The sequence below is a fragment of the Megascapheus bottae genome, chromosome 1 (genome assembly GCF_031878675.1).
Source record: "Megascapheus bottae isolate mThoBot1 chromosome 1, mThoBot2.hap1, whole genome shotgun sequence".
In the NCBI taxonomy this organism is placed as follows: Eukaryota; Metazoa; Chordata; class Mammalia; order Rodentia; family Geomyidae; genus Megascapheus; species Megascapheus bottae.
Window position 1 is genome coordinate 53,784,620 of NC_143509.1, and position 26,601 is coordinate 53,811,220.

The window sequence follows — 26,601 nt, forward strand, 5'->3', positions numbered from 1 at the left end:
AGTTTCTCTGCTGTTAATATGCAGCAGGTAGTAGTTCAAATCTGTTTCATCATGCCTTGATCATTAACTATATAGTGTTTGTTCTGTGAATGTGTGTGCTAAACTGGAGCTTGAATTCAGAGCCTGGGTACTGTCCTTGAGCTAATTTTGCTCAAGGCTAATTAATGCTCTACCACTTGAGCCACAGGAATACTGCCAGCTTTTTAGTGGTTGACCATGGACTTTCCTGCCTGGCTAACTTTGAAGTGAGATCCTCAGATTTCAGCCTCCTGATTAGCTAGGAATCTATTTATCACATAATGTACATTGAATACTATGACTACACTTGCCTCCCTCTCTTGAGTCATCTCCCTCCTCCCTTTGTATATTACTCTTAAAAGATGAGTTTAAAAATTCATTTGATTATTTTTTTAACGTAATCAGTAATCTTCCTGATGTCGTCTGGTCCTGATAGCTTGTCAACTGATTTTCCTATGTTACCTCTTGGCTAAAATAAATAAATAGCTTTCAGTTTTTTTATACTAGTAAGGGTCAACAGCCATTTTCAACAGAAACAACCATAGATGGGTTTCTGTCTTTCTTTTTGTGCCAGTCCTGGGGCTTGAACTTAGAGTATTGGTGCTGTCCCAAAGCTTTTCTGCCTCAAGGTCAGTCAGGGTAAAAAACAAGTCTGAGAGACTCCAAATTCAATAGAAGAAGCTATGTATGATGGTGCCTGCTTGCCATCCTAGACATTGTAGGAAAGCAGAAAGAAATAGAATCCCTGTCCAGGCACATACTTGGGCAGGAAGCAAGACCTTATTTCAAAGATAACTATTGCTAAAAATGGTTGAAGACTAGGCTAAGTAGGGCACCTAGCTAACAAGCACAAGATCTTGAGTTCAGTCCCCACTAGCACCAAAACAAAACAGATGTGGTGGGGGGAGGACCAAAGTTATTTGAGCAGCAAATGAGACTAGATATGGAGACATCAGAAAGCATTTGAAAAAAAGTCAAAGCCATAAACTAAGACTGAAGGAAATCACTGCAATATTTTAAATAAGACTACACTATCTCACTATACCAGTGACAATGCCATTGGGAGGTTTTTTTTTTTCTTTTTTGGAAATTGGGGCCTGAGTGATGTCTTTGAGTTTTTTATACTCAAGGCTAACACTTGGATCATGGCTCCACTTTTGACCTTCGTTTTTTTTTTTTTTTTCTCTCTCTCTCTCTCTCTTTTTTTTAACCAGTCCTGGGGCTTGGACTCAAGGCCTAACCACTGTCCTTGGGCTTTTCTTGAGGTCAGTGCTCTACCACTTGAGCCATAGCACCACACTGGCTTTTTTCTATGTATGTGGTACCGAGGAATCAAACCTGGGCCTACGTGCATGCTAAGCTAGTACTCTACCACTAGGCCAAATTCCTGGCCCTGCCCTGAATTTTTTTTTTTTTGTCAGTCCTGGGCTTGAGCTCAGGGTCTGAGCACTGTCCTTGGACTTTCTCAAGGCTAGAGCCCTACCACTTGAGCCTCAGCACCACTTCCAGCTTTTTTCTATATATGTGGACTCAAACCTGGGTCTTCATGCATGCTAGGCAAGCACTCTACCACTAGGCCAAACTCCTGGTCCCCTGCCCTGATTTTAATTGAAGATACAGATTGTCTGTCCAGGCTAGCTTCAATCCACTCAAATCCCAGCCTCGGGGTAGCTAAGATTTGAAGCCTGGAGCCATCATCACCAATTACAAAATGAATTTTGTTTCTCCTCCTTTTGCTGGGAATGCTAGAGACGTTACATCCAAGTGATTAAGATATTGATGGCTCTTTTGGTTGTTGTTATTTTACTGTTTTCTTTCCTTTTGGTCTGTTTATGTCTTTGGGAGTATAAGAGGAGGCACAGAAATGGAGGGGACAAAGAATGAATAGATGTAGCAATGGTATTCACTGGACCCTATGTTGAAGAAATCTACTTTTTAACCTGACTTACAAAACTATAATCCCATTGTACATCACCTTTACAATAATAGAGAAAAAAAGATATTGATGGCTAAAGAATCTTTTATTGCAGCAAATTGAATCTATTTTTGGGGGGGGAAGGGGGCAGTCCTGGGGCTTATACTCAGGGCCTGAGCACTGTCCTTGGGTTTTCTCAAGGCTACCACTCTATCACTTGAGCCACAGCACCACTTCTGGCTTTTTCTTTTTTTTTTTTTTTTGCCAGTCCTGGGCTTGAGCTCAGGGCCTGAGCACTGTTCTTGGACTTTCTCAAGGCTAGAGCTCTACCACTTGAGCCCCAGCACCACTTCCGGCTTTTTTCTATGTATGTGGTCCCAAGGAATCGAACCCGGGTCTTCATGCATGCTAGGCAAGCACTTCAACCACTACACCAAACTCCCGGCCCATACTTCTGGCTTTTTCTATATATGTGGTACTGAGGAATTGAACCTGGGTCTTTGTGCTTGCTAGGCAAGCACTCTACCACTAGGCCAAACTCCTGGCCCCCAAGTTTAATCTTTTTAAGAAAGTGTTTGTATCCAGCACAGAAGGTTTACCAGGTAAATTCATTTGGGGGGAGGGAAAGGAGGGTTAGTCTTGGGGCTTGAACTCTGGGCCTGGGTGATGTCTTTTTTTTTTTTTTTCTTGAGGCTAGTGGTCTGCCATCTGAGCCATAGCACCACTTCCAGCTTTTTTTTTTTTTTCTATGTATGTGGTACTGAGGAATCAATGCCAGGTCTTTGTGCATGCTGGGCAAGCACTCTACCACTAGGCCACACTCCTGGCCCCACCCTGAGCTTCTTTTTGCTTAATTTGGAGCTTCTATGCTCTACCACCTGAGCTAGTGTCACTTCCAGCTTTTTTGAGTACTTTATTAGAGATAAGAATTTCCTACCTCCAGATGGCTTCAAACTGTAATCCTCAGATCTTAGCCTCACTTTCTTATTCACACTCATACACACACACACACACACACACATATATACTTCATTCTATTCACTTAGCCAAATTCTGGAAGGTTTCCCTGGTGACACAAGCAGTTGTCTAGGAAAAATTTATGCTGGATTCCCCCTTCAGGCTGGAATACGCATACACCCTGTGAATGGGGTCATTACTTGGAGCCACATGCTCCTGCTCTATGTTGTGGGGGACAGGTTCCACCTTTTTCCTTTCTATTTCTTTCTGCTTTATGAATGTTCGAATGTTCGTTACATTACTCTGCAATTCTGAACCAACTAGTCTTCAAAACCATTTTTGCCTTTCCTATCTATTAGATTCATTCTTACAACCCTCAACACCTCATGAAAACACTAAAGTTGGCACGGCATGTCATGAACAAGATCAAGAAGGGTACATATTGTCCTCTCCTCTTGATACCTTTTTGTTTTTCTTTTCCTCCAAGAAACACTATAAGTCATAATTAGGCTAGCTGATTTTACATTCCTTCAACATATTTTGATTTTTGGATACTACTGATGCCAAGGTCCTACTTAAGCTAACTTGAAAAGCAGGTAAAACAAAAGCTCAGGGGCAGCTCCCAGGCCCTGAGTTGAAGTTCCATGAGTGACAAAAAGGGGAGGAACATACTAGTTCGCAGACTACTACTAGAGAGCTTCTTGGCAACTCCAGGGTTTCAAAGGCCTATAATTTCTGGCTTCAAAAAAGTGCTTCATAAATGTATGTTAAAAGGAATCAAATTGTTCATCCTGTTTTGTTTTTTTTTTAAGCAAGAATTTTAGTATAATAGGATAGTGGTAAGAAAATGCACCTCCTTCTCTCTCAAAGCACAGGGGTGCAAATCTTGTTTCCGATTCTGTCTACCCGTCTATCCTTGTGGTGCCTAAGATCAAAGACAGGTCTTACACATGTTAAACAAGTGTTCTGCCTTTCAGCTACATTCTATGCCCCAAATCATTTCTAAATTTCCTGTTCAGGCCAGGAGTTTGGCCTAGTGGTAGAGTGCTTGCCTAGCATGCACGAAGACCTGGGTTTGATTCCTCGGCACCACATACATAGAAAAAAAAAAGCTGGAAGTGGTGCTGAGGCTCAAGTAGTAGAGTGCTAAGCCTTGAGAAAGTCCAAGGACAGTGCTCAGGCCCTGAGCCCAAGCCCAGGACTGGCAAAAAAAAAAATTATGAAGTCATGTTTATTAAACATTTTTATTTGTCAAGATGCTGTTACTTAAAGTGATTTTCTTTTTTTGCCAGTCCTGGGGCTAGGGCCTGAGCAATGTCTTTGGACTTTCTCAAGGCTAGAGTGCTACCACTTGAACCACAGGACCAGTTCTGGCTTTTTTCTATGTTTGTGGTACCAAGGAGTTGAGCCTGGGTCTTCATGCATGCTAGGCAAACACTCTACCACTAGGCCAAATTCCTGTCCCATGTACCATAATATCTTTATTTGTAAGATCTCTAAATTCTCTTTTGTGCATATTGATTCAGGTTTATGATTATGCTTTCTTCATAATACCATTTGGATAGCATTTGGGAAGTGAATTCTCAATTCTGGAATAGTTTGTGGAGGGCTGGAATTACTTCGCATATTTTACAACTAGCTGATAAAATTACCTAAGATTTGTTTTAAATTGCCTCTGCGGAATGAGCTTCACAAAATGGGGAGAAACAAGGGAAACAGCAGAATGTTTGCCAAGCATGCAGGAGGACCAGGGTGCGATTCCCTGGTATTGAGGAGCGTAGAAAATATCTATGTATTTTCAATAAACCTAGGTTAGCCATTTGTATTTTTTTTTTTTTTTTTTTTTTGCTGTCCTGGGCTTGAGCTCAGGGCCTGAGCACTGTCCTTGGATTTTTCTCAAGGCTAGAGCTCTACCACTTGAGCCTCAGCACCACTTCTGGCTTTTTCTAAGTACGTGGTACCAAGGAATCGAACTTGGGTCTTCGTGCATGCTAGGCAAGCACTCTACCACTAGGCCAAACTGCCGGCCCCTAGCCATTTGTATTTTTATACTTGTATTCATTTGTATTTTTCTTTTCTTTTTTTTTTTTTTTTTTGCCAGTCCTGGGCTTAAGCTCAGGGCCTGAGCACTGTCCTTGGCTTTTTCTCAAGGCTAGAGCTCTACCACTTGAGTCTCAGCACCACTTCTGGCTTTTTTTAAGTATGTGGTACCAAGGAATCGAACCCGGGTCTTCGTGCATGCTAGGCAAGCACTCTTCCACTAGGCCAAACTCCCAGCTCTTCATTTGTATTTTTATACTTGTATTTTCTTAACTTGCCTTTCTGCTTCTGTATACCTGCTTGCTAGAACCCGGAGGAATGTAACTGCTGTTCTCGTGGCTAATCTACAACCACACACTCGCCCCAGGACACTCCCAGATCTGGAGCATGAGTTGCAAGGCCGGACTTGCAAGGGCCAGCGAACTAGGCACAAGCCTGTTAGCCTGTCCACGTCTGGCCCCTTGTCGGGTCTTTCTCCACTGACCCCATATTGGGTCTTTCCCTTCACCCATTAGCCAATCAGTTCAAAGACCGACCTCGCTAAACCGACCAATGATTAGTCACGACCCTCTTCCCGCTTTGTATTGTGCCAATCATTTAATGGAATCATGGTATGAATTTCCCTTGTGGCGTATTGATTTGCTGCCAATGCTTGCTGGGACCTGCCCCCTACCAAAGAATGTGGTTTTGTGCTCGGGGTCTCTGGTCTGCCCTGGACTATCAGTGCACAGAGACCCGTGCTCGAGCTCGTCAATAAACGACTCATTGCAATTTGCATTGATCTTCAGTCTCTGGTGATCCTTCCGGGGGGGCTTCAATTTCTGGGCATTACAGTATCACATACATAAAAAAGCTGAAAGTGGTGCTGTGGCTCAAGTGGCAGAGCAATAACCTTGAGGAAAGCCCAAGTGCTCTGGCCCTGAGTTTGAGCCTGAGGACTAGCAGCCCCCGACTCCACACACAAAAACAAAATTATATGGAAGACGAACCTGTTACTCAAGTAATATATATTTTCATTTTTTGTCGCTCATAGGATTTGAACTCTGGACTGGAATTTGTCTCTGAGCTCTTCAGCTCAAAGCTACCTCCCTACCTCTTGAGCTACAGCGCCACTTCCAGTTTTCTGTTGATTACTTGGAGATAAGAATCTTTGGGTCAGCCTGGCGTGGTAGCTCATGCCTGTAATTCTGTCCCGTCTAGCGGGACGTCAACTAGGGCCAAGAATCTAGAGGGAAGACTGAAAGGGACCGTCCAGCAGGACGTCAACTAGGGCCAAGAACCTAGAGGGAGGAATGAAAGGGACAGGAGACACGAAGAAGGCAGCAAGACAAGTGTTCTGATCAAGCTGCAAATTTTATTTTTCACATAGGGGTTTATATGCCTCTTCAGGAGAGGCAGGAGGGGGTAGGGGGTCCGGTAGTAGGATGCTTGCTAGGGGTAGAGGCCAGGTGGTAGGATGTTTGTATATCAGTGCAAGCAGGCATGTGTTGCTTAGAGACCTAATTACAAGATGCTGGCACGTTCTTACACTAAGAATTCAGGGAGGGGGAGAATGTCCCCAACATAATCCTAGCTACTCAGGAGGCCAAGATCTGAGGATCTCGGTTCAAAGCCAACCTGGGAACTAAAGTCCATGAGAGTCTTATCTCCAAATAATCAATAGAAAATGGGAAATGGGGCTGTGGCTCAAGGGTAGAGTGGGAGCCTTGAGCTGAAGAGCTCAGGGACAATGCCCAGGCCTAGAGTTCTAGCCCCACAACAACCACTACCACCACTACCAACAAGGAATCTCAGTCTTTAGTACCCAAACTGGCTTTGAACTACAATCCTCAGAGCTCAGTCTCCTGAGAAGCTAGGATTACAGGTGTGATCTATCACGCCCAGCTAAAATTGTGAATTTTTAAGAATTTGCCTTTTTTTGAAAGTGGTACTGTGTCTCAAGTGGTAGAGACACAGTCTTGAGCACAGAGAGGCTCAGGAACAGAAGTGGGGTCCTGAGTTCAAGCCCTAAAACTAGAAGAAAAGAAAGAAGGAAAGAAAGAAAATTTGCCTTTTTTTGTTGTTTGGTAGGCCATTGGGCTTAAACTCTGGGCGGTGTCCCTGAGCTCTTCAACTCAAAGCTAGTGCTCTACCACTTTAAGCCATAGTGCCACTTCCGGTTTTCTGGTGGTTGAGATGAGTCTCATGGCAGGCTGGAAGTTTGGCCTAGTGGTAGAGTATCTGCCTAGCATGCATGAAGACCCAGGCTCGATTCCTTGGTACCTCATACATAGCAAAAAGCTGGAAGTGACACTGAGTTCTAGCCTTGAGAAAGTACAAGGACAGTGCTCAGGTCCTGAGCTCAAGACCCAGAACTGCCCCCCCCCCAAAAAAAAAGTCTCATGGACTGGCTTTGAACCATGATCCTCAGATCTGCCTTCTGAGTAGCTAGAATTGCAGGTGTGAGCCACCAGTGCCTGACAAGAATTTGCTTTTACCCTTGCATTGCTTCCTGCTGACTTCACCAAGAGCTGTGTGTTATGTATTCAAAGGTGAGCACAGAACTGCCTAAATCTATCAAACTTACACTGACACCATCTTCTGGCATGAGCCAATGGTAGCAAGCTATTTTTTTTTTTTGCTTGCTTTCTTTCTTTTTATTAATGTGTCAGTGCTTGGACATTGTCCATGAGCTCTTCAGCTCAAGGCTGCCACCCTACCCCTGAGCCACAGCCCCACTTACCATTTCCTAGTGATTAATTGGAGTTGAGAATCTCAAGTTCTTTAGTGCCTGGACTAGCTTTGAAGCATGATCCTCAGATCTCAGCGTCTTGAATAGCCAGTATTACAGTGAGCCACCTAGCCCAGCTTTTTTTTTTAAAAAGAATAACCAACAAGGGGCAGGAAGAGGAAAACAGAAACAAAAACATGCAAGGGAGTATCAATATATGAGAAGTAATGCACCTACTACCTGGTGAACCTAACTGTAACCCCACTATACATTACCCTGACCAAAAAAAAAAAAAAGACCAACCAACCAACCAGGATCAAAGAAAACCCAGATAGAGGATTTTTCAGCTATGCTCAGAGTTCTTGGCAGGAGTGGCCTGATTTTTAACTTTAGAAAGGTCTGTATTACAATAGAAGTGTGGAGAGACTGAAGTGTGCTAAGAGAATAAAGCTGATGCCTGTGAAATTTACCTGGGGACAGCCAATAAGGGAATACCCAAAGTGGCTGAGGAGTAGCCAGAGGGACAGGAGGTAAGAGCAACAAGGATGGTGGAGAGATAGAGGGCTTATTTCAAGAAGGTAGAGCAGCTGGGCACTGGTGGCACATGTCTATAATCCTAACTACTCAGGAAGCTGTGAGGATCATGATTTAAAGCTAGCACAGGCAGAAAAGTCTGTGAGATCTCTGTCTAGTAAACCACTCAGAAAAAGTAGTATAGTGATAGCCTTGAGTACAAAGAAGCTCAAGGGCAGTGCTCAGGTCCTAAGTGTTACCTATGAAGGCAGAAGTATGAAGCCTTGAGGTCAAGCCCCATTAAAGCCACACACACACACACACACACACACACACACACTTAAGTAGCAAGTTTGAGTGCCTGTTTTGGAGCTTAAAAAAAAAAAAAAAAGCCGGGTGTGGTGGCTCACACCTGTGATCCTAGCTACTCAGGAGGCTGGATATGAGGATCATGGCACCAGCCAGCGCACTAAAGACCGTGAGACTCTTAGCTCCAGTTAACCACTAGAAAATGGAAGTGGTGTTGTGGCTCAAGGGGTAGGGTGGTAACTCAAGGACAGAGCCCAGGTCCCAAGTCCAAGCCCTATGACCAACCCAAGAAAGAAAAACACAAATGGGCTGGGAATACATCTCAATGGTGCAGTTACTCCCCAGCATATGTGCAGTTTTGATTCATTCTTCAGTAAAAATAAAAATTAAAAAAACAAAAAACTCCAGCAAAATAAGAAATGATGTAAGACCCAGAGATTGAGCAAGACTGATGAAAAGCACAACCAGTACATTTTTAAATTTTTTACTTTTTGCCAGTCCAGGGCTTGAGGTCAGGGCCTGAGCTCTGTCCTTGGACTTTCTCAAGGCTAGAGCTCTACCACTTGAGCCTCAGCACCACTTCCAGCTTTTTTCTATGTATGTGGTACTGAGGAATCGAACCTGGGTCTTTGTGCATGCTAGGCAAGCACTCTACCAATAGGCCAAACTTCCAGCCCCATAACCTGTACATTTTTTAGTGGGAAAAATGTACATTTATGATTAACCAGCTGAACACAGTTTAGATGATTCCAATTTTGTGCAACATCTAAAGCATCATAATCAGGAGGCAGTTGAACACATGCCTTCTTCTCTCCATCAGTCTGGTCAGGGTATTGACCTTAGCCATATCAATGTAATACAGCTTCTTCACAGACTGCTCTAATGTTTGGCCTTGACATCCACAATGAACGCAAGTGCATTATCTTCTATCTTCTTCATGGCTGACTCTGTGGTCAGGGAGAACATGATGACAGCAGAGTGGTCAAGCTTGTTTCTCTAACATGAGGTGAAATAGGTTGTTTAAATCAGTCCATAACATTTTGTTATAGCAACCTGAACTAAGACAATACCTTATAATTAATATCCCAGAAAATGTTGAATTTATGAAATAAAAACAAATTTATAAAAAGGATAACTAAGGAGTTCTGGGGCAATTAAAAATAAGACATTTAGCTGGGCACGGTGGCTCACACCTGTGATCCTAGCTACTCAGAAGGTGAGATTTGAGGATCAAAGTTCAAAGCCAGCCCAGGCACTTGAGACTCTTATATCCAATTAACCACCAGAAAACTGGTGGTGGTGCTGTGGATAAGAAACAGCCTTAAGCTGAAGAACTCAGGGACAGCACTCAGGTCCAGAATTCAAGTCCCAGATTTAAAAAAAAAAGATATTCAAAATATGTTCACAAAGGATCAGATTAAAGTTTCTGGAAATTCACTCAGAAAAATAAAAAAAGGCAAAGAGATAGAAAGCAAGAAAAATAAATATTAAGCCAGGCCGTAGTAGCTCACATCTCTAACAGAAGCTATTCAGAATGCTGGGATCAGATCACACAATCCATGGAAATCTTACCTCTAATTAATCAGCAAAAATCCAGGACTGGAGATGTGGATCAAGTGATAGAGTACTAGTATTTAACAAATAATGCTAAAGATATAGGGATTCCCTTCTTGAATACTTGTTTGTTAAACACATTTCAAATATGATGTAAAAATCAATGTTAATAAATTCTTTAAATAAAAAAATTGCTAAAGAACAGGGCTCAGGCCCTGAGTTCAAGCCCCAGTATTGGCACAAAAAAGAATGAAAGGAAGAAAGGAAAAAGAAAAACAGAACAATAATGTTAGAACTCACAAATTAACAGGTAGAAAAAAAGTAATTTTCAAAGAAATGCAAATAATTTGCTAGAACTGAAAGAAATGAGTCAGACACTAGAAAAGTCCAGGAGATTCTGACAATCTGTCCCACATCAATGAAAATACAACTACTCTTTGCCAAAGTACTTCCCAGAAAAAGTTCAGAATAAAATTATTTTTTTTTTTTTGCTAATCCTGGGCTTGAGCTCAGGGTCTGAGCACTGTTGCCTCCAGAACAAAATTTCTAAAAAGGCAGAAAAATGGATAATAGACCAGACTCAGGACCCAGCATGTGCTAGAAAAGCACTCTACACTGAGGTGTACCCCATTCTTAAGATTAGGGCATAGCCTTGAGCTAAAGAATTCAAGTCCCATGACCCACAAAAAAATAAGTATAAAATGTATAAAAACAAAAGGTGTGCATATTTTTCTCACATCCATATGTATACATACTGTAGGAAAACTGATTTTAACTGTTTAAATATCTACTGTGGGAAAAGTAATGACAAGACAATCTACATTCTTTATTTTGGCTTCAAATCAGGACCTGGGCACTGTCCCTGGGCTTACTCATGGCTAGCGCTCTACCACTTGAGCCACAGCACCACTTCTGGCCTTTTCTGTGTATGTGGTACCGAGGAATTGAACCCAGGGCTTCATACGTAATAGGCAGACACTCTACCAATAGTCCACACTCCTTGCCTATCAATCTACTTTTTTTCTGGGAGGGGAAGTAATGAGATTTGCCTTTTATATTTACTATACAATAAACACAAAATGAGTATTTAGCCAGAATTAAGCTATTATTTATAACAACATTTTCATATTTCACCAGATGTAGAAATTAGTATATTTAAGAAACTTGAGTTTCAAACGGTGCAAATTCATTCTTGGAGTCCAGGGGTGGGCAAGGGGATAGAAGGAGGGAGAGAGTGATGATTGATAACTGGGATTTAAACTTAGGGACTCGTACTTGATAAAGTCTACCACTTGAGCTATATCTCAACTCTTTGATTTTCAGTCTGTTGTTTTACTTTGTGTCAGCCTCAGATGGTGACTCTACTATCTCTGCCTCCAGAATAGCTGAAATAATAGATGTGTACCACCACACTTAGTCCATTTTTTTTTTTGTAGGTCATGGGTCTTGAACTGGGCCTGAGTGCTGTCCCTGAGATCTTCAGCTCAAGGCTACCGCCCTACCTTTGAACCAAGCTCCACTTCCCATTTTCTAGAGGTTAATTGGAGATAAGAGTCTCAGGTCCTTTTGTGCACAGGCTGGCTTTGAACCTTGATCCTCAGATCTCATCTTCCTGAGTAGCTAGAATTACATGCGTAAGCCACCGGCCTGGCAAACTTAAGTCTATTTTTTTTGAGACAGAGTCATCACAAGCTTTTCCCCAGGCAAGGCTTAAGCTAGATAAAAATTGCTTTTTTTATTTTGCCAGTCCTAGGCCTTGCACTCAGGGCCTGAGCACTGTCCTTGGGCTTTCTCAAGGCTAGAGTTCTACCACTTGAGTCACAGCATCACTTCCAGCTTTCTCTATGTATGTGGTACCAAGGAATTGAGCTCAGGGCTTTGTGCATGCTAGGCAAGCAATCTACCAATAGGCCAAACTCCTGGCCCCAGATAAAAATTCTTTAATAATTTATTTTGTTCTAACTATAGCAACTGTTTGAAGAAATCTAAAATTATCCGGGAAAGAATACTGTGTATAGAAATGTGTATGTAAGGGCCGGGAGTTTGGCCTAGTGGTTAAAGTGCTTGTCTAGCATGCATGAAGACCCAGGTTCGATTCCTCGGTACCACATACATAGAAAAAAGCCGGAAGTGGTGCTGAGGCTCAAGTGGTAGAGCTCTAGCCTTGAGAAAGTCCAAGGACAGTGCTCAGGCCCTGAGCCCAAGCCCAGGACTGGCAAAAAAAAAACAACAAAAAAAGAAATGTGTATTTAAGTGAGACCTATAGAGAGAACTACTAATAGGTAGTTCAAAAACACTTGTTGGGGCCAGAAGTTCGGCCTAGTGGTAGAGTGCTTGCCTAGCATGTACGAAGACCTGGGTTCAATTCCTCGGTACCACATATATAGAAAAAAAAAGCCGGAAGTGGTGCTGAGGCTCAAGTGGTAGAGCTCTAGCCTTGAGAAAGTCCAAGGACAGTGCTCAGACCCTGAGCTCAAGCCCAGGACTGGCAAAAACAAACAACAACAACAAAAAACACTTGTTAATGGCACAGGCTTTTTTAGGACTGGTGGTTATTAGATGAATTCTAAGAAACTTAATAGGATAAAATGTCCCATTATTTTTGTGGTTTTGCAGTTTTACTTGTCTCTAAAAGCAGTAAAAGATAACATTAGGACCACCAGAAACCCTACAGTATAACACATACTTACAGTAATATTCTTCTAATAACATAAGAGGACTAAGAGCCAGGCACAGTGGCTCATCCTAGCTACTCAGGAGACTGAGATCTGATGATCAAGGTTCAAAGCCTATCCTGACACAGAAGGACATGAGACTCTTATCTCCAATTAACCTCTAGAAAAGGAGAAGTGGGGCTTGGCTCCAGGGTGTTAGCTTAAGCTGAAGAGTGCAGGGACAACACCCAAGCCAAGTTCAAGCCCCGACCCACCAAAACAAAAACAAAAACAAAAGACTAATAACTTTTAGATTTAAATGGGAATTCCAGTTCTAGGGAGACACTAAAAACGAGTGAATACAAAAGACAATTATAACACAACATGAGTCTTGATTTATATATAATTGTTCTTTCAGCAAGATGTGAAAACTTTAATTTTAAATTAACTAATAAAATCACAATTCTGTATTCCTTCTAAGATTATTTTGTTTAAAAGGGACACATTTCAGGATTAACCAAAGCATATCTCTAATACAGATTAGTTTACCCAAGTAAGTAAAGAATATACCACAGTGCAGCTCCCTTAACCTAGGAGTCAGGTTGCAATGACAAAGTCCGTTGCCAGCAATGGACATGCAGATAACCATCAAATATGCAAATATAAATTCCAAATTGCTTCTATCAATGGAAAAGCCCTTTGTTGAGTCACAGCATAAAACCAAGGTCCTGGGACATACCCCATGAATGTGGTCTCTGTCTCAGAATCAAAGTGCCTTCTGCAAAGTGGTCATGAGGCTCAGTCGTCTCACCTAGTGGGTTTTCTATTTCATTTGTAGCATCTTCTTTATCATAATTCATCCAGACAACTATTCACAATGTTCAAATCTGGATCTCAAGAGGCACTGCAGCTTTCCACTAGAAATAACCAGCTTGAGTTGGTAAAGTAATTTAGTGATAACTGTAGAAGGCCAAATAACAGTTTTAAAAAAATGAAATCAAGAATCTCAATAAAAACAGAGGCTATTAAGTGCTCCAGCTCCAAGTTTCATTATATTGTTTTCCTCATTTTCACCCCAAAACTTTCCTGTCATCAATACAAAAAAAAATCCTTTCTCCTTATACCTGCATCTTAGCAGATATGATGGGCCAATAGGAAATAAAACTCCACTAATTTTCCCAAAATATTCCAAAACAGCAAAATTATCTTTACTCAAGATCTGTATTATTGCAGGATGGCAAATGGGTATGAAGTTCCTTGGGAAGAGATGATGTGAGCAAAATGCCAAAACTAACCATAGATCCTTTCCCAGGCATGTCAGAATTGACAATACCTCATCTAAAAGCAAAGAGCAGAACAACAGCAGAAACACAGGATAGGAAATACAGACAATGGAAAAAGCGAGGGCACTCTAGTAATTAATGCTACAGGTCACAGACCCTTTTCTTTTCTTCTTTTTTTTTTATTAAATCTTTGAAATAAAAAAAAAGCATCACTATCAATAAGAACATTTCACTTTTCTTCCTTTCTCCAGTTTTTACACGAATATTCTACTTATTTGAAAAAAAAAAATAAAGTCAAATACTTCCACCAACAAGTACTTTGTTATTTAAATTATCATAGTAAGGTAATGGGCTGAGAACCTGGTAACTCACGACAAATCTTTACAGTTTACTGGTCATAAGCTGCATCTCTATTATAATAGTGACATTTCTTGTTCATGATTTTATTTTAGAACCCACCAAAGTTCAAGTTTCTCACTCAAATTTTTGTTAAGCCTCAAATATTCTTCCTTTTAAATAAACAAAAGTTAGCTTTTAAATTCTGAAAATTCAATGGTTATTATATTACTTGTTCCATTGGGTGCGTGGAGGCGTTTGTGAAAAACAGTTAAACCTAAAATATACAGAAACTTATTTCTAAAATGAAGGGGAATGAAGCCATAAGGAGATGGCAGTGGCAACAACCAATATCAAAAAGCCCAAGTGGGAACAATAAAGCATTCTGGTACCTAAAGCCAAATCTGAAGGAGAAACAGGTAGAAAGGAAGATGAAACTGTAAGGATTAACAGTCAGTGGGATTCTTTTTCTCTCTCAATGATTTAGTTATAAATATAGATTATTAGTCCTCTTTCTATACACATAACAAATGTCAAACTACCATGAAATTTCTAAAACTGACTTTCACATTTGTTTTAAAAAAGGTAAAAATCACATACTTTTCTTCCTCTTTTTTTCAGTTCAAGTCCTGAACTGAACAACAGCTGGTCCTAACTTCTATAAAAAGTTAAACCATATTAAACTCCTTTGCCAATTTAAAGAGCTACATCATTTCGATCATACTTGCCTTGAATTTAGGCATGAGAAAAATTTCTCAAAGCAATTCAAAAGGAGCAAGTCAAAGAAAAGGAAAACTACAGAGGAAAGAAAAGAAGACTCAATTAAACAAATACCTGTGAAACACTTGAATTTGACATTCAAGTACTGAAATATCCCAAGAGAAATGAACACGATCTGTAATAGTCAGCAAAATGAGACACAAATCTCACACCTAAGAAATGGCCTTAATAGGCTGTCTGCTGAAAGATGTAAGGCTAGTGATTTAGTCCACAATTCCTTTTGGACCCTAAAAAAGGGGCTCATTTGAAAGTTATAAATATCTTATGCATTTTTCTCTTTTCTTGGTTGTCTTCAGGGAATAGTAGTTTTTGTTTTTTCTTTCCTCCATGTTATACAGGTGATCTCCTTAACCCCTCCCCTCAAAAAAATAGTAGTTTTCATATATTAAAAGACTTCTCTTAGAAAATGGAAAAAATAAGAGGCCACAGCAATGATGTTAACGGTTGCTCTTCATTGCTTCTTTAGCTGCCATGATCAGCGGTGTCAAGCTGGATAATGGTTTGGCCAGTTTCAGGAAGGGATGCTGTCAGGAGGAAGGGGAAATGTGTATGTCAGTTTAGAAATAAAACAATTTATTTCAACTAAGCTCTAAAAATTATTTATAGGTTATTATGTAATAACCTTTAAATTCTGCCAAAATCTCTTACACTCCTATAATATACTCACGCCAGCATCGGACAGGTCTGTGAATTGGTAATATGCAGAAGTTATTGCTATAAAAAGGAGACTCATTTGATAATCTTATTCCCAGCAGATAAAACTCTATAAACAATTGTTACATTTTTGGTGATCAATGAGTAATGAAATATTATTAACACAATGAAAACTTACTACTTCCTACTTCCATTCAGAAAGTCAATTTTTTTTGGGGGGGGGGGGAGTGGATCATGGGGCTTGAACTCGACCTAGGCACTGTCCCTGAGCTCTTCAGCTCAAGGCTACTGCCCTATCCACTTCCCGTTTTCTAGAGGTTAATTGGAGATGAGTCTCAGGTCTTTTTGTGCCTGGCCTGGTTTTGAACCTTGATCCTCAGATCACAGCCTCCTGAGTAGCTAGGATTACAGGTGTGAGCCAGTATGCCCTACGAAAGTCAATTTTTCTAAAGACTCATCATTTCTAAATTTACCTGTAACAATTCTTTGGCTGAACCTCTTTTCTCCACATCCATTTCCAAACATCGATTTAAAAAATCCCGAAATATTGGGGAAAGTTTCTCTGGATTCTGAAGTTCTGGGGTTCCATTAGTTGCTATCAGGTACAGGGCCTAAAATGAGAACATTTTTTGACATACTTACGGTGGCTCCATAGTATATTTGATCAAATTATGGTCTTTGGACCATACTCCATACTTTTTTTTAAAAAGGTAATCACTGTAAATAAATCCTTCCTTCCTCCTTTTCCTGTATCTCTAGCTCTGAGTGTATGTTTTGTTGGGGATGGAACCCAGGACACTGTGCTACCCTACCCCTTAGCCTCACTTTGAGTTATAAACACAATATATTTTAATAAAAACACTCCACTTGGGCCAGGCAGTTTGGCCTAGTGGTAGAGTGCTTGTCTAGCATGCACAAAGACTGGATTTGATTTTTTTAGTACCACATACATAGAAAAAGGCAGAACTGGTGCTGTGGCTCAAGTGGGAAAGCTCTAGCCTTGAGAAAGCCCAGGGATAGCACTCAGGCCCTGAGTTCAAGCTCCAGAACTGGCAAAGACAAGCAAAAAACCCCAGTCCACCTACCTTTTTAGTTTTTCTACTCCCAATGTCCATGTTGCTCTCCAATGCTTTCATAAGCACTGTGATCACAAGCAGTGGCAGGTTTTTGTGTTTTTTTTTTTCCTTTGCCATGACTGGGCATAGAGGTAAATAAATGTTTTCTGGCTCCTCACTGCTCTCTGAGATCTTGACCATATTTTCTGAAACTCAGGCTTATGATGGCCTATTTACTCTTCCCTTGTTTAAGACTTATTAAAACCCCAGGCCCCTCACTCTTTCAAGGTTATACCTCCTCCACTTCCCTGACCTGAAGCTTGAACTCAGGGTCTGGGCACTGTCCTTGGATACTTTTTGCTCAAAGCTAACACTCTGCCATTTGAGCCATAGCACCACTTCTGGCTTTTTCTGTGTATGTGATTTCAGGGAATTGAACCCAGAGCTTCATGAATGCTAGGTGAGCACAATACCACTAGGCCATGCTCTCCCCCGCCCCCCCTTTTTTTGGTCAGTCTTGGGATTTGAACTCAGGGCCTGGGCACTGCTCTTGAGCTTTCTCAAGGCTAACACCCTATCACTTGAGCCACAGCATAATTTCTGGCTTTTTCTATGTATATGGTACCAAGGAATGGAACCCAGAGCTTCGTGAATGCTAGGTAAGCACTCTACCACTAGGCCACCCTCTTAGCCCAAGATTATACTTTTTTGTGCTCTTACCTCTAAAGTTATTCTCATCATAATTTTTAGTAATTTACTACACAAATGCATGCTACAACACTGACCTCTTATCTGATGCTCTGCTGCCATCATGTTCCTAAGCTACATACACTTCTGGCCATACCCTCTACAGTATTAGTAACAGTGATAGCAATAATTGCAAACTCAAATCTTAGTGGCATTCTACCTTCTTCATCTCTAGAAAATCCCTATGACTTTACTGGCACTTATATCCTACTGATCTTTTCAGTGTCTGTGATTCCCTTCACATGTCATTTCTCTCACTTCCTGAAAACCATTGTTTGTTTTTATGTTTGTTAGCTGCAGGGCTTGAACTCTAGGCCTGGAGACTGTTTCTGAGCTCTTCAGCTCAAGACTAGCAGTCAATCGATTTAAGCCACAGTATTTCTATTTCTCTTCTGTCTGTCTGTTTGTCTGTCCTGGGCTTAGGCTCAGGGCCTGAGCACTGTCCTTGGGTTTTTTCAAGCCTAGAGCTCTACCACTTTAGCCACAGCACCACTTCTAGCTTTTTTCTATGTATGTGGTATTGAGGAATCAAACCTGTGTCTTTGTGCATTGTAGGCAAATAGCACTCTATCAGTAGGCCAAACTCATGACCCTCTAATCTCTTTCTTATTCTACCACTAGGCCACACTCCTGAGCCCTGCAGTGCCTCCCACCTTGTTCTGCCCCAATTGCTTTTTTTCCTTCACTTTTTTTTAATTAAAGAATTTATTAATATTGATTTTTACATCATATTTCAAATGTCATCTTTAACAAACAAGTATGCAAGAAGGAAGTATCTATTTACAATCACTGGCACATAGATTTTAGAACATAATTAAAACTAAGCTGAGGGTTTGTATGTCATACATATTAATCTATATAGTAAAATATTATGTCTATACAGTATATAGTTCATCACAGATTTTTATGTCTATGCAGTTATGTTTATATCTCCAAGATAAGGTCCATAACCTTGGATTATCCAAATATTGAGTCATCGCTGTTGTACTGATCTAATATCCACATATTAAGGATACCATGTGCTTTTTGTTCCTTTGGTCTTGACTTATCTCACTTAAAATGATTCATTCTAATTCATCCCACTTTCCAAAGAATGCCATTATTTTATCTTGTCTGTTGGACATGTAGAATTTATATATTTATCACATTTTTTTTCTTTTCTTTTCTTTTTGTACCAGTTCTGGGGCTAGAACTCAGGGCCTGAGTACTGTCCTTGCACTTTCTCATGGCTAGTATTCTATCACTTGAACCACAGCACCACGTCTGGCTTTTACTATGTATGTAGTACCAAGGAATTGAACCTGGGTCTTTGTGCATGCTAGGCAAGCACTCTACCACTAGGTCAAACTCTGCCCCTTCCATTGTTTCTTATACTAGTTTTTCAGGTTGCTTCAGGTAAGTGAGGGTTAATTTGGTCCCTATCACTTCATCTTATTTTATTTTTTTTGTAGGTCATGGGGCTTGAACTAGGCCTGGGCACTGTCCCAGAGCTCTTCAGCTCAAGGCTATAATGCCCTATCCTAGACCCAAGCCCCACTGCTTATTTTCTTGAGGTTAATTGGAAATAAGAGTCTTCGGTCCTTTTGTGCCCTGGGTGCTTTGAACTCTGATCCTCAGATCTCAGTCTCTAGAGTAGCTGGGATTACAGGTCTGAGTCACCACTCCAGGCTGTCAGTTTATCTTGAAAGGAAGCAGATGTTGTCACTCATCAAGTTTCTATGGATTGTATCCACATTCATCAAGTCTCAAGCTTCATCATCTTAATTAACATAGGTAACTGCAGTTTCTAAACTAATCTCTCCCTCACTTTTACTTTTCCTTCTGAAAGTCCCCTTTCTGAAAGATCAAATAACTGCTATAGCTAAAAAGCTTTCATTTTCTGCCTCTAGTGTGGATCCTAAACTTGCACATCTACTGGCCTATACAACTTATCCATTTGAATAACTTGTAAGTCTCTCAACAATAATATGCCTAAAGTGTTAAAATATTATCCTGCTATCCAATGCCCCTCTCTTCCTGTCATCTTTCTCAGCTAAAGTAAAACAAATTTTGTCATTCTAGTTGCTTAAGCTAAACTCTTAGGGGCTTTGTTAATGCTCCTTTCTCACATGCAGTCTCCCGGTACAACTCAAGTCTGAAATACTAGCTAGTCAGGAGGTTGAGATCTGAAAATTGAGGTTCAAAGCCAGCTCAGGCAGAGGAATCTGAGAGACTTTTTTTTGTTAGTTGTGGGGCTTGAACTCAGGGCCTGAGCACTGTTTTTGGACTTTCTTAAGGCTAGAGCTCTACCATTTGAGCCACACTTCTGGCTTTTTCTTTTCTTTTTTTCCCCCTATATATTTTTTTTATTGTAATTGTAATTGATAGAAGGGTTACATTATATTCACCAGATAGAAGGTGTATTACTTTATAAACTTCTGGCTTTTTCTATGTATGTTGTACCAAGGAATCAAACCTGGGTCTTCGTGCATGCTCGGCAAGATCTCTACCATTAGGCCGAACTCCTGGACCCTCTCAGAAACTTTTATCTCCAAATAATCACCAGAAAATCGGAAATGGAGCTGCAGCTCAAAGTGGTAGAACACTAGCCTTATGCAACAAACAAACTCAAGACAGTACTCAGGCTCTAAGTTCAGGCCCTACAATTGACAAACCAAACAAACATCCAGAATCCAATGGACTATTTATCACCCCCACCAATAATATTCAGACCCATTATCATTCCTTGATTGAATTATTTCAACAGCTTCAGAATAATCCTCTTGAAAGACTGAGATCATTTTAGCTTATACATTTTACTGATCTGCAGTATATTTCTCCTCTAGAGTAAAACAAGCCAAAACTCTTCCCAAGGTTCAATGCATTCTAGTTGTGCTGAAATCCTCAAAGACCTCTGAACATATATTAGAACATTTCTGCTTGAGGGCATTTGCAACAATTGTTCCTTCTGTTCAGAAAGCTCTTTCCAGTTACCTTCTATATTCAAATATCATTTCAGCAAAGCCCTTCAAAAGTATCTTTTTGGGGCCAAGAGTTTGGCTTAGTGGTAGAGTGCTAGCCTAGCATGCACGAAGGCTTGGGTTCAATTCCTTGATACCATGTACACAGAAAAAGCTGGAAGTGGTGCTGAGGCACAACGGTAGAGCGCTAGCCTCATGAAAGCTCAAGGACAGTGCCCAGGCCCTAAGCTCAAGCCCCAGGACTGGCCAAAAAAAAAAAAAAAAAAAAAAAAGTACCTTTTGAAACCCTAATCTTTTTTTTTTTTTTTGCTAGTCTTAGTACATAAGAGTACGTTAAGAGCTTAATATATATTCTTTATTTTATTTATTTTTTTGTGGGTCATGAGGCTTGAACTCGCCTGGACAATGTCCCTAAGCTCTTCATCTCAAGGCTACTGCCCTACCCTCAAGCTAAGCCTCACTTCCCATTTTCTAGAGGTTAATTTGAGATAAGTCTCAGGTCCTTTTGTGCCCAAGCTGGCTTTGAACTCTGATCCTCAGATCTCAGCCTCTTGAGTAGCTAGGATTACAGGTGTGAGCCATCATGTGCTGGCTCTTAATATACATTATTCTGATTTATTACCTCTCTTCCCCCACTACAATGTAGGTTCTGTAATTTTTTTTTGGGGGGGGGACACCCTGAATAGAGGGGACTAGTACAAAGCAAGGATTAAATTAACACTGGTAGCTAGGTGCCGGTGGCTGACACTTGTAATCCTAGCTAAATACTAAGGAGGCTGAGATCTGAGGATCGCAGTTCAAAGCCAGCTGGGCATGAAAGTCCATGAGACTCATCTCCAGTTAACCACCAGAAAACCAGAAGTTTTGCTGTGGCTCAAAGTGGTAGAGCGCTAGCCTTGACTGAAGAGCTCAGGGACAGTACCCTAGCCCAGAATTCAAGCCCCATGTACAATTGGGGGGGGTGGGGAGGAATAACACTGGTTAAACAAATGAAGAAAATGAAACTAAAATTAAAAAAACTGAATAGACAAGTGTACACTGATGGACAAGTATACTCTGTTAAGAGTATCTTATACTTACTTGAGTGGAATCTTTTGTCAATGGAGCAAAAACATTCAGGAAAAAGGAGTATTAAAATCTAATACTATCTGTGGTTTGGATTCTTTCACTTACCATAATGCTTTCAAGGTTCAATATTACAACCTTCATAACTTTAGCTTTTGGCTAAATACTATTCCATTGCTTATGTGGTAATAACATTAGCTCTTTCCTTTTTTTTTTGCCACTGCAAATAATACTGCTGCTCTGAACACTAATGTATACGTTTTGTGTAGGCACCTATATGCTCTTTCTTCCCATTTCAAATGGACTTAAGCTATATAGTATATAGTCCAGGCTAGTCTTGAACTTGCAACCCTCCTATCTCAGCCTCCCAAGTGCTAGGGATAATAAATAGGTGGGGGCCACTATGCCCAATTAGATGTATGGTTTTTTTTTTTGGGGGGTGGGGTGGGGTGGGGTGGGTCATGGGGCTTGAACTCAGCCTGGGCACTGTCCCTGAGCTCTTCAGCTCAAGGCTACTGCTCTACCCTGAGTCAAGCCTCACTTCCCATTTTCTAGGGGTTAATTGGAGATAACAGTCTCAGGTTCTTTTGTGCCTGGACTGGCTTCGAACCTTGATCCTCAGATCTCAGTCTCCTGAGTAGCTAGGACTACAAGCGTCAGCCACCACGCCTGGCTTTTGTATGTTTTAAAATTACTTACATATCTAATAATGGAAAAGCTAAATTATACTGTATCTAGCTCTAACTTTTATTGTTTTTGTTTTCTTTTTTCCAGTCCTGGGCTTGGGCTCAGGGTTTGAGCACTGTCCCTGGGTTTTCTCAAGGCTAGGGCTCTACCACTTGAGCCACAGCACCACTTCTGGCTTTTTGCTACATATGTGGTACCGAGGAATCGAACCCGGGTCTTCGTGCATGCTAGGCAAGCACTCTACCACTAGGCCAAATTCCCAGGCCCTAGCTCTAACTTTTAAAGGAACTGTTGAACTGTTTCTCAAAGAAGTTGTACTATTTTATATTCCTACCAACAATACTTTTACCAAAACATACTACTATCTGTCACTATAGTCACTCTAGTGTAAAGGAATATCTTGGCTCTGATTTCCTTAATGATGTTGAGCACTTGTAATTTAAAGCAGGGAGGGTAGTGGAAACTCAGCTGCTGAATATTTACTTGTTGGAAATCTACCCTTTTGTTTGAGCTCTTCAGCTCAAGGCTACTATCCTACCCTTAGAGTCACAGCCCCACTTACCATTTTCTAGAGGTTAACTGAAGATAAGAGTCTCAGGTCCTTTTGTGCCTAAGCTGGCTTTAAACTCTGATCCTCAGATCTCAGCCTCCTTAGTAGCTAAGATTACAGGCGTGAGTCACCATACCTGGTTATATTTACTTTTTTTTTTTTTTTTTTGCCAGCCCTGGGCTTGAGCTCAGGGCCTGAGCATTGTCCTTGGACTTTCTCAAGGCTAGAGCACTACCACTTAAGCCTCAGCACCACTTCTGGCTTTTTTCTATGTATGTGGTACTGAGGAATCAAACCCGGGTCTTCGTGAATGTTAGGCAAGCACTCTACCACTAGGCCAAACTCCTGGCTCCCTGTATTCTCTATTTTTATCCACCTGTCCCAACCAAGTATTAAATATATATTTTCCAGAAAAGTGTTTTTCTTATAGTAAAGCTAGGATTTAACTCATCTTACCCGCAAGGGATTTTCATTGAGGTATGGAGGCTCTCCTTCTACCATTTCAATTGCCATGATACCCAGAGACCATATATCAACTTTGGGGCCATAAGCTTTCCGTGTAACCACCTCTGGTGCCATCCAGTATGGTGTTCCAACCATGGTACTGCGTTTACTCTGTTCAGGGGTGATCTGGGCACAGAAACCAAAGTCAGCTACAATGCAAAACAAAACAAAACAAAATATCTAGAGTTAATGGCTTCTTGAAATGGTTAAAAACAACATCAAGAGTTCAAATATCAAAATTACATCCACTTTTTTTTTTTGGTTGTGGGGCTTGAACTCTGGGCCTGGATGCTGTCTGAGTTCTTCAGCTCAAGGCTAGTGCTCTCCCACTTGAGGCACAGTGCCACTTCTGGTTTTCCATGGTTATTTAGAGATAGGAGTCTAATGGACTAGTGCCCAAAGTTGGCTTTGAACTGAAATCCTCAGGATCTCAGCTAGGATTACAGGCCTGAGCCACCAGCGCCAGCTATATGTATTCTTTATCCTCTTCAAGAGAGGCCTCAAGCAGAATTGGCTTACCACCCCATTAACAAGAAGAGACTTCTCTGAAGAGGATATAAGAGTAGCCAAGAGATACATGAAGAAATGCTCTGGCCATAAAAAAAAAAAAAGCAAAACAAAATGACACAGATTCCACTTTACACCAGTTAGAATGGCTATTATCAAGACATGTAGTAACAGATGCTGGTGGGGATATGGCCAAAGGAGAATGCTACTATACTGTTGTGTTGAGGGGAGTACAAACTTGTGCAACCCACTCTGGAAAGCAATATGGAGTTCCTCAGAAGACTAAGCATAAAGCTCCTCTATGACCCAGTAATCCTCCTCCTGAGCAATTACCCAAATGACCACAAACAAGGCCATACTAAAGCTACCACCACAACCATGTTCACTACAGCATTATGCATCCAAGATATGGAACCAACCCAGATGACCCTCAGTAGATTAATGTATGAAAAAGATGTGGTATGTATGTATGTGTATATATATACATATATATACATATATATACATATATATATATATGATACCAGCAGAATGGTATCATCTCATTTGTAAGGGAATGCAAAGACCTGGAAAAAAATTACATTAAGTGAAATAAACCTTTCCCAAAGAAAATTAGGTTGCACAGTTTACCTCATTTGTAAAAGCTAGAATATGTTCATTATATTTTCTTTTCTCTTCCTTTCTTCTTTTCTTTTTTTTTTTTTTTGGCCAGTCCTAGGCCTTGAACTCGGCCTGGGTTCTATCCCCGAAGCCTCTTTGGGCTCAAGCCCAGTGCTTTACCACTTGAATCACAGCACCACTTCTGGCCTTTTCTATTTATGTGGTACTGAGGAATCCAGGGCTTCATGCATGCTAGGCAAGCACTCTATCACTAAGCCACATTCCCAGCCCATTTCAAATGTTTTAATATGTACTTTAAACATACATGTGAATTATACTAATGAACTCTCTGGTTGATTTTATCTACTTAGTATCTAAACTGTAACTAAACTTGAAATTCAATTTAGAGCCAGGCACCAGTAGCTTACATCTATAACCCTAGGTACTCTGGAGGCTGAGATCTAAGGATCTTAACTTGAAGTTAGCCAGTGCAAGAAAGGACTTAAGATTTTTTTTTTTAATCTCTAATTAACCAACAAAAACAAAGAGAGTCTTCTTTGAAGAAGAAACAAAAATGGCCTTTAGACACATAAAGAAATGCTCGACATCTCTGGTCATATAAGAAATGCAAATCAAAACAACTCTAAGATTCCATCTCACTCCAGTTAGAATGGCCAGGATCAAGAAAACTAATAACAACAGATGCTGGAGGGGATGTGGCCAGGAAGGATCACTACTACACTGTTGGTGGGAGTACAAACTCATTCAACCACTATGGAAAGCAGTATGGCAGTTCCTCCAAAGACTAAACATAGAGCTCCCCTATAACCCAGCAATTCCACTACTTGGCATTTACCCAACCATCCAGAAACAAGGGTATACTAAATCCACTAACACAATGATGTTCATTGCAGCACTATTTACCATAGCAAAGATATGGAACCAACCCAGATGTCCCTCAGTTGATGAGTGGATCAACAAGATGTGGTATTTATACACAATGGAATTCTATGCTGCTGTTAGAAAGAATGACATCGCTCCATTTGTAAGGAAATGGAAAGACTTAGAAAAAATCCTATTAAGTGAAGTAAGCCAGACTCAAAGGAACATAGGCCCAATAGTCTCCCTCATTTGTCATAATCAGTAGAAACCTTGGGCTCTCCTAGCAGAGATTTACAATAGAACAAAATCTAGAGACATAAGGCCAAATAGTATGACACTAAATGTAAGGACCTCCAGGATAAGGAAAGAAAAGCCATATAATGACTGTTATCCTTAATGTACTATGTTATCGCTCATCTCTTTTGCCATTCCTTGGTTATCTCATATACCTTGTTATCTGATATATTTTGTATGTGCTTAATTGGTTATTTGAAATTGGATAGGGAAGGGGGGGAATCAAGATAAGCGAGGGGAGGGTGAGAGGGAAATGGGAACCATGTCATGAGAAAGGGTATCAATGTTTGTGAAGTTATGCACCTTCTATCTGGTGAATATAATGTAACCCTTCTATTAATCACAATAAAAAAATTATTAAAAAAAAAAAGAAAAGAAAAATCCCTGGGCTGGGAATGGGGCATAATGGTAGAGTGTCTGCCTAGTATACACAAAGCCCTGGGTTTGATTCTACAATAATACATAAACAGAAAAAGCCAGAAGTGGCGCTGTGGCTCAAGCAAACAAACTCAGGGACAGTGCCCAGGCCCTTGGTTCAAGCCCCAGAACTGCCCCCCTCCAAAATAAAAAGAGTGGCTAGGAGCCATAAACACAGAAAAAGCCAAAAGTGGTACTGTGGCTCAAGTGGCAGAGAACTAGTCTTGAGAAAGCTTAAGGACATTGCTCAGGCCCCAAACTCAAGCCCCAGGACCAGCCAAACAAAAAGAAAAAAGAAAAAGAAAAGAAAAAAGATGCTAAAAAAGAAGACAATCTCTCTAGCAGACCTGGTTGGGGAAGGTGGTGATCTTTCAGTTGAAGAGTTGGAGAACTCGGCAACAGTTCTTGAATCCTCTAAAAGGCATATTTAGAAATGAGGGATTATGGATCAAAAGAAATTTGCATGTTTTTATATGACTTACTGTGCCTGACACAGAATTTTAGAAAAGTGAGGACCCCCGTCCCCACATCATCCCTGTGATCAAGATTACATAGTCGACTTCTATAAAATTTAGATGGCTGAAGAATATGAGAAAAATGAGAGGTGGAA

General features: G+C 40.7%; 1 protein-coding gene across 2 annotated transcripts in view; it reads right to left on the reverse strand.

Annotated features, from left to right (window-relative positions):
- Nucleotides 1-13,061: 13,061 nt before the first annotated feature.
- Nucleotides 13,062-26,601, reverse strand: part of Pak2 (p21 (RAC1) activated kinase 2) — a 66,683-nt gene continuing 53,143 nt past the window's right edge. For both annotated transcript variants that reach the window (XM_090344327.1, XM_090344335.1), the window contains exons 13-15: nucleotides 23,244-23,440; nucleotides 16,197-16,334; nucleotides 13,062-15,593 (exon numbers count right to left, since the gene is read on the reverse strand). In XM_090344327.1, the coding sequence (XP_090200453.1) occupies nucleotides 15,507-15,593; nucleotides 16,197-16,334; nucleotides 23,244-23,440 (422 nt within the window). In that variant the 3' untranslated portion in view covers nucleotides 13,062-15,506. The remainder of the gene's footprint in view (nucleotides 15,594-16,196; nucleotides 16,335-23,243; nucleotides 23,441-26,601) is intronic.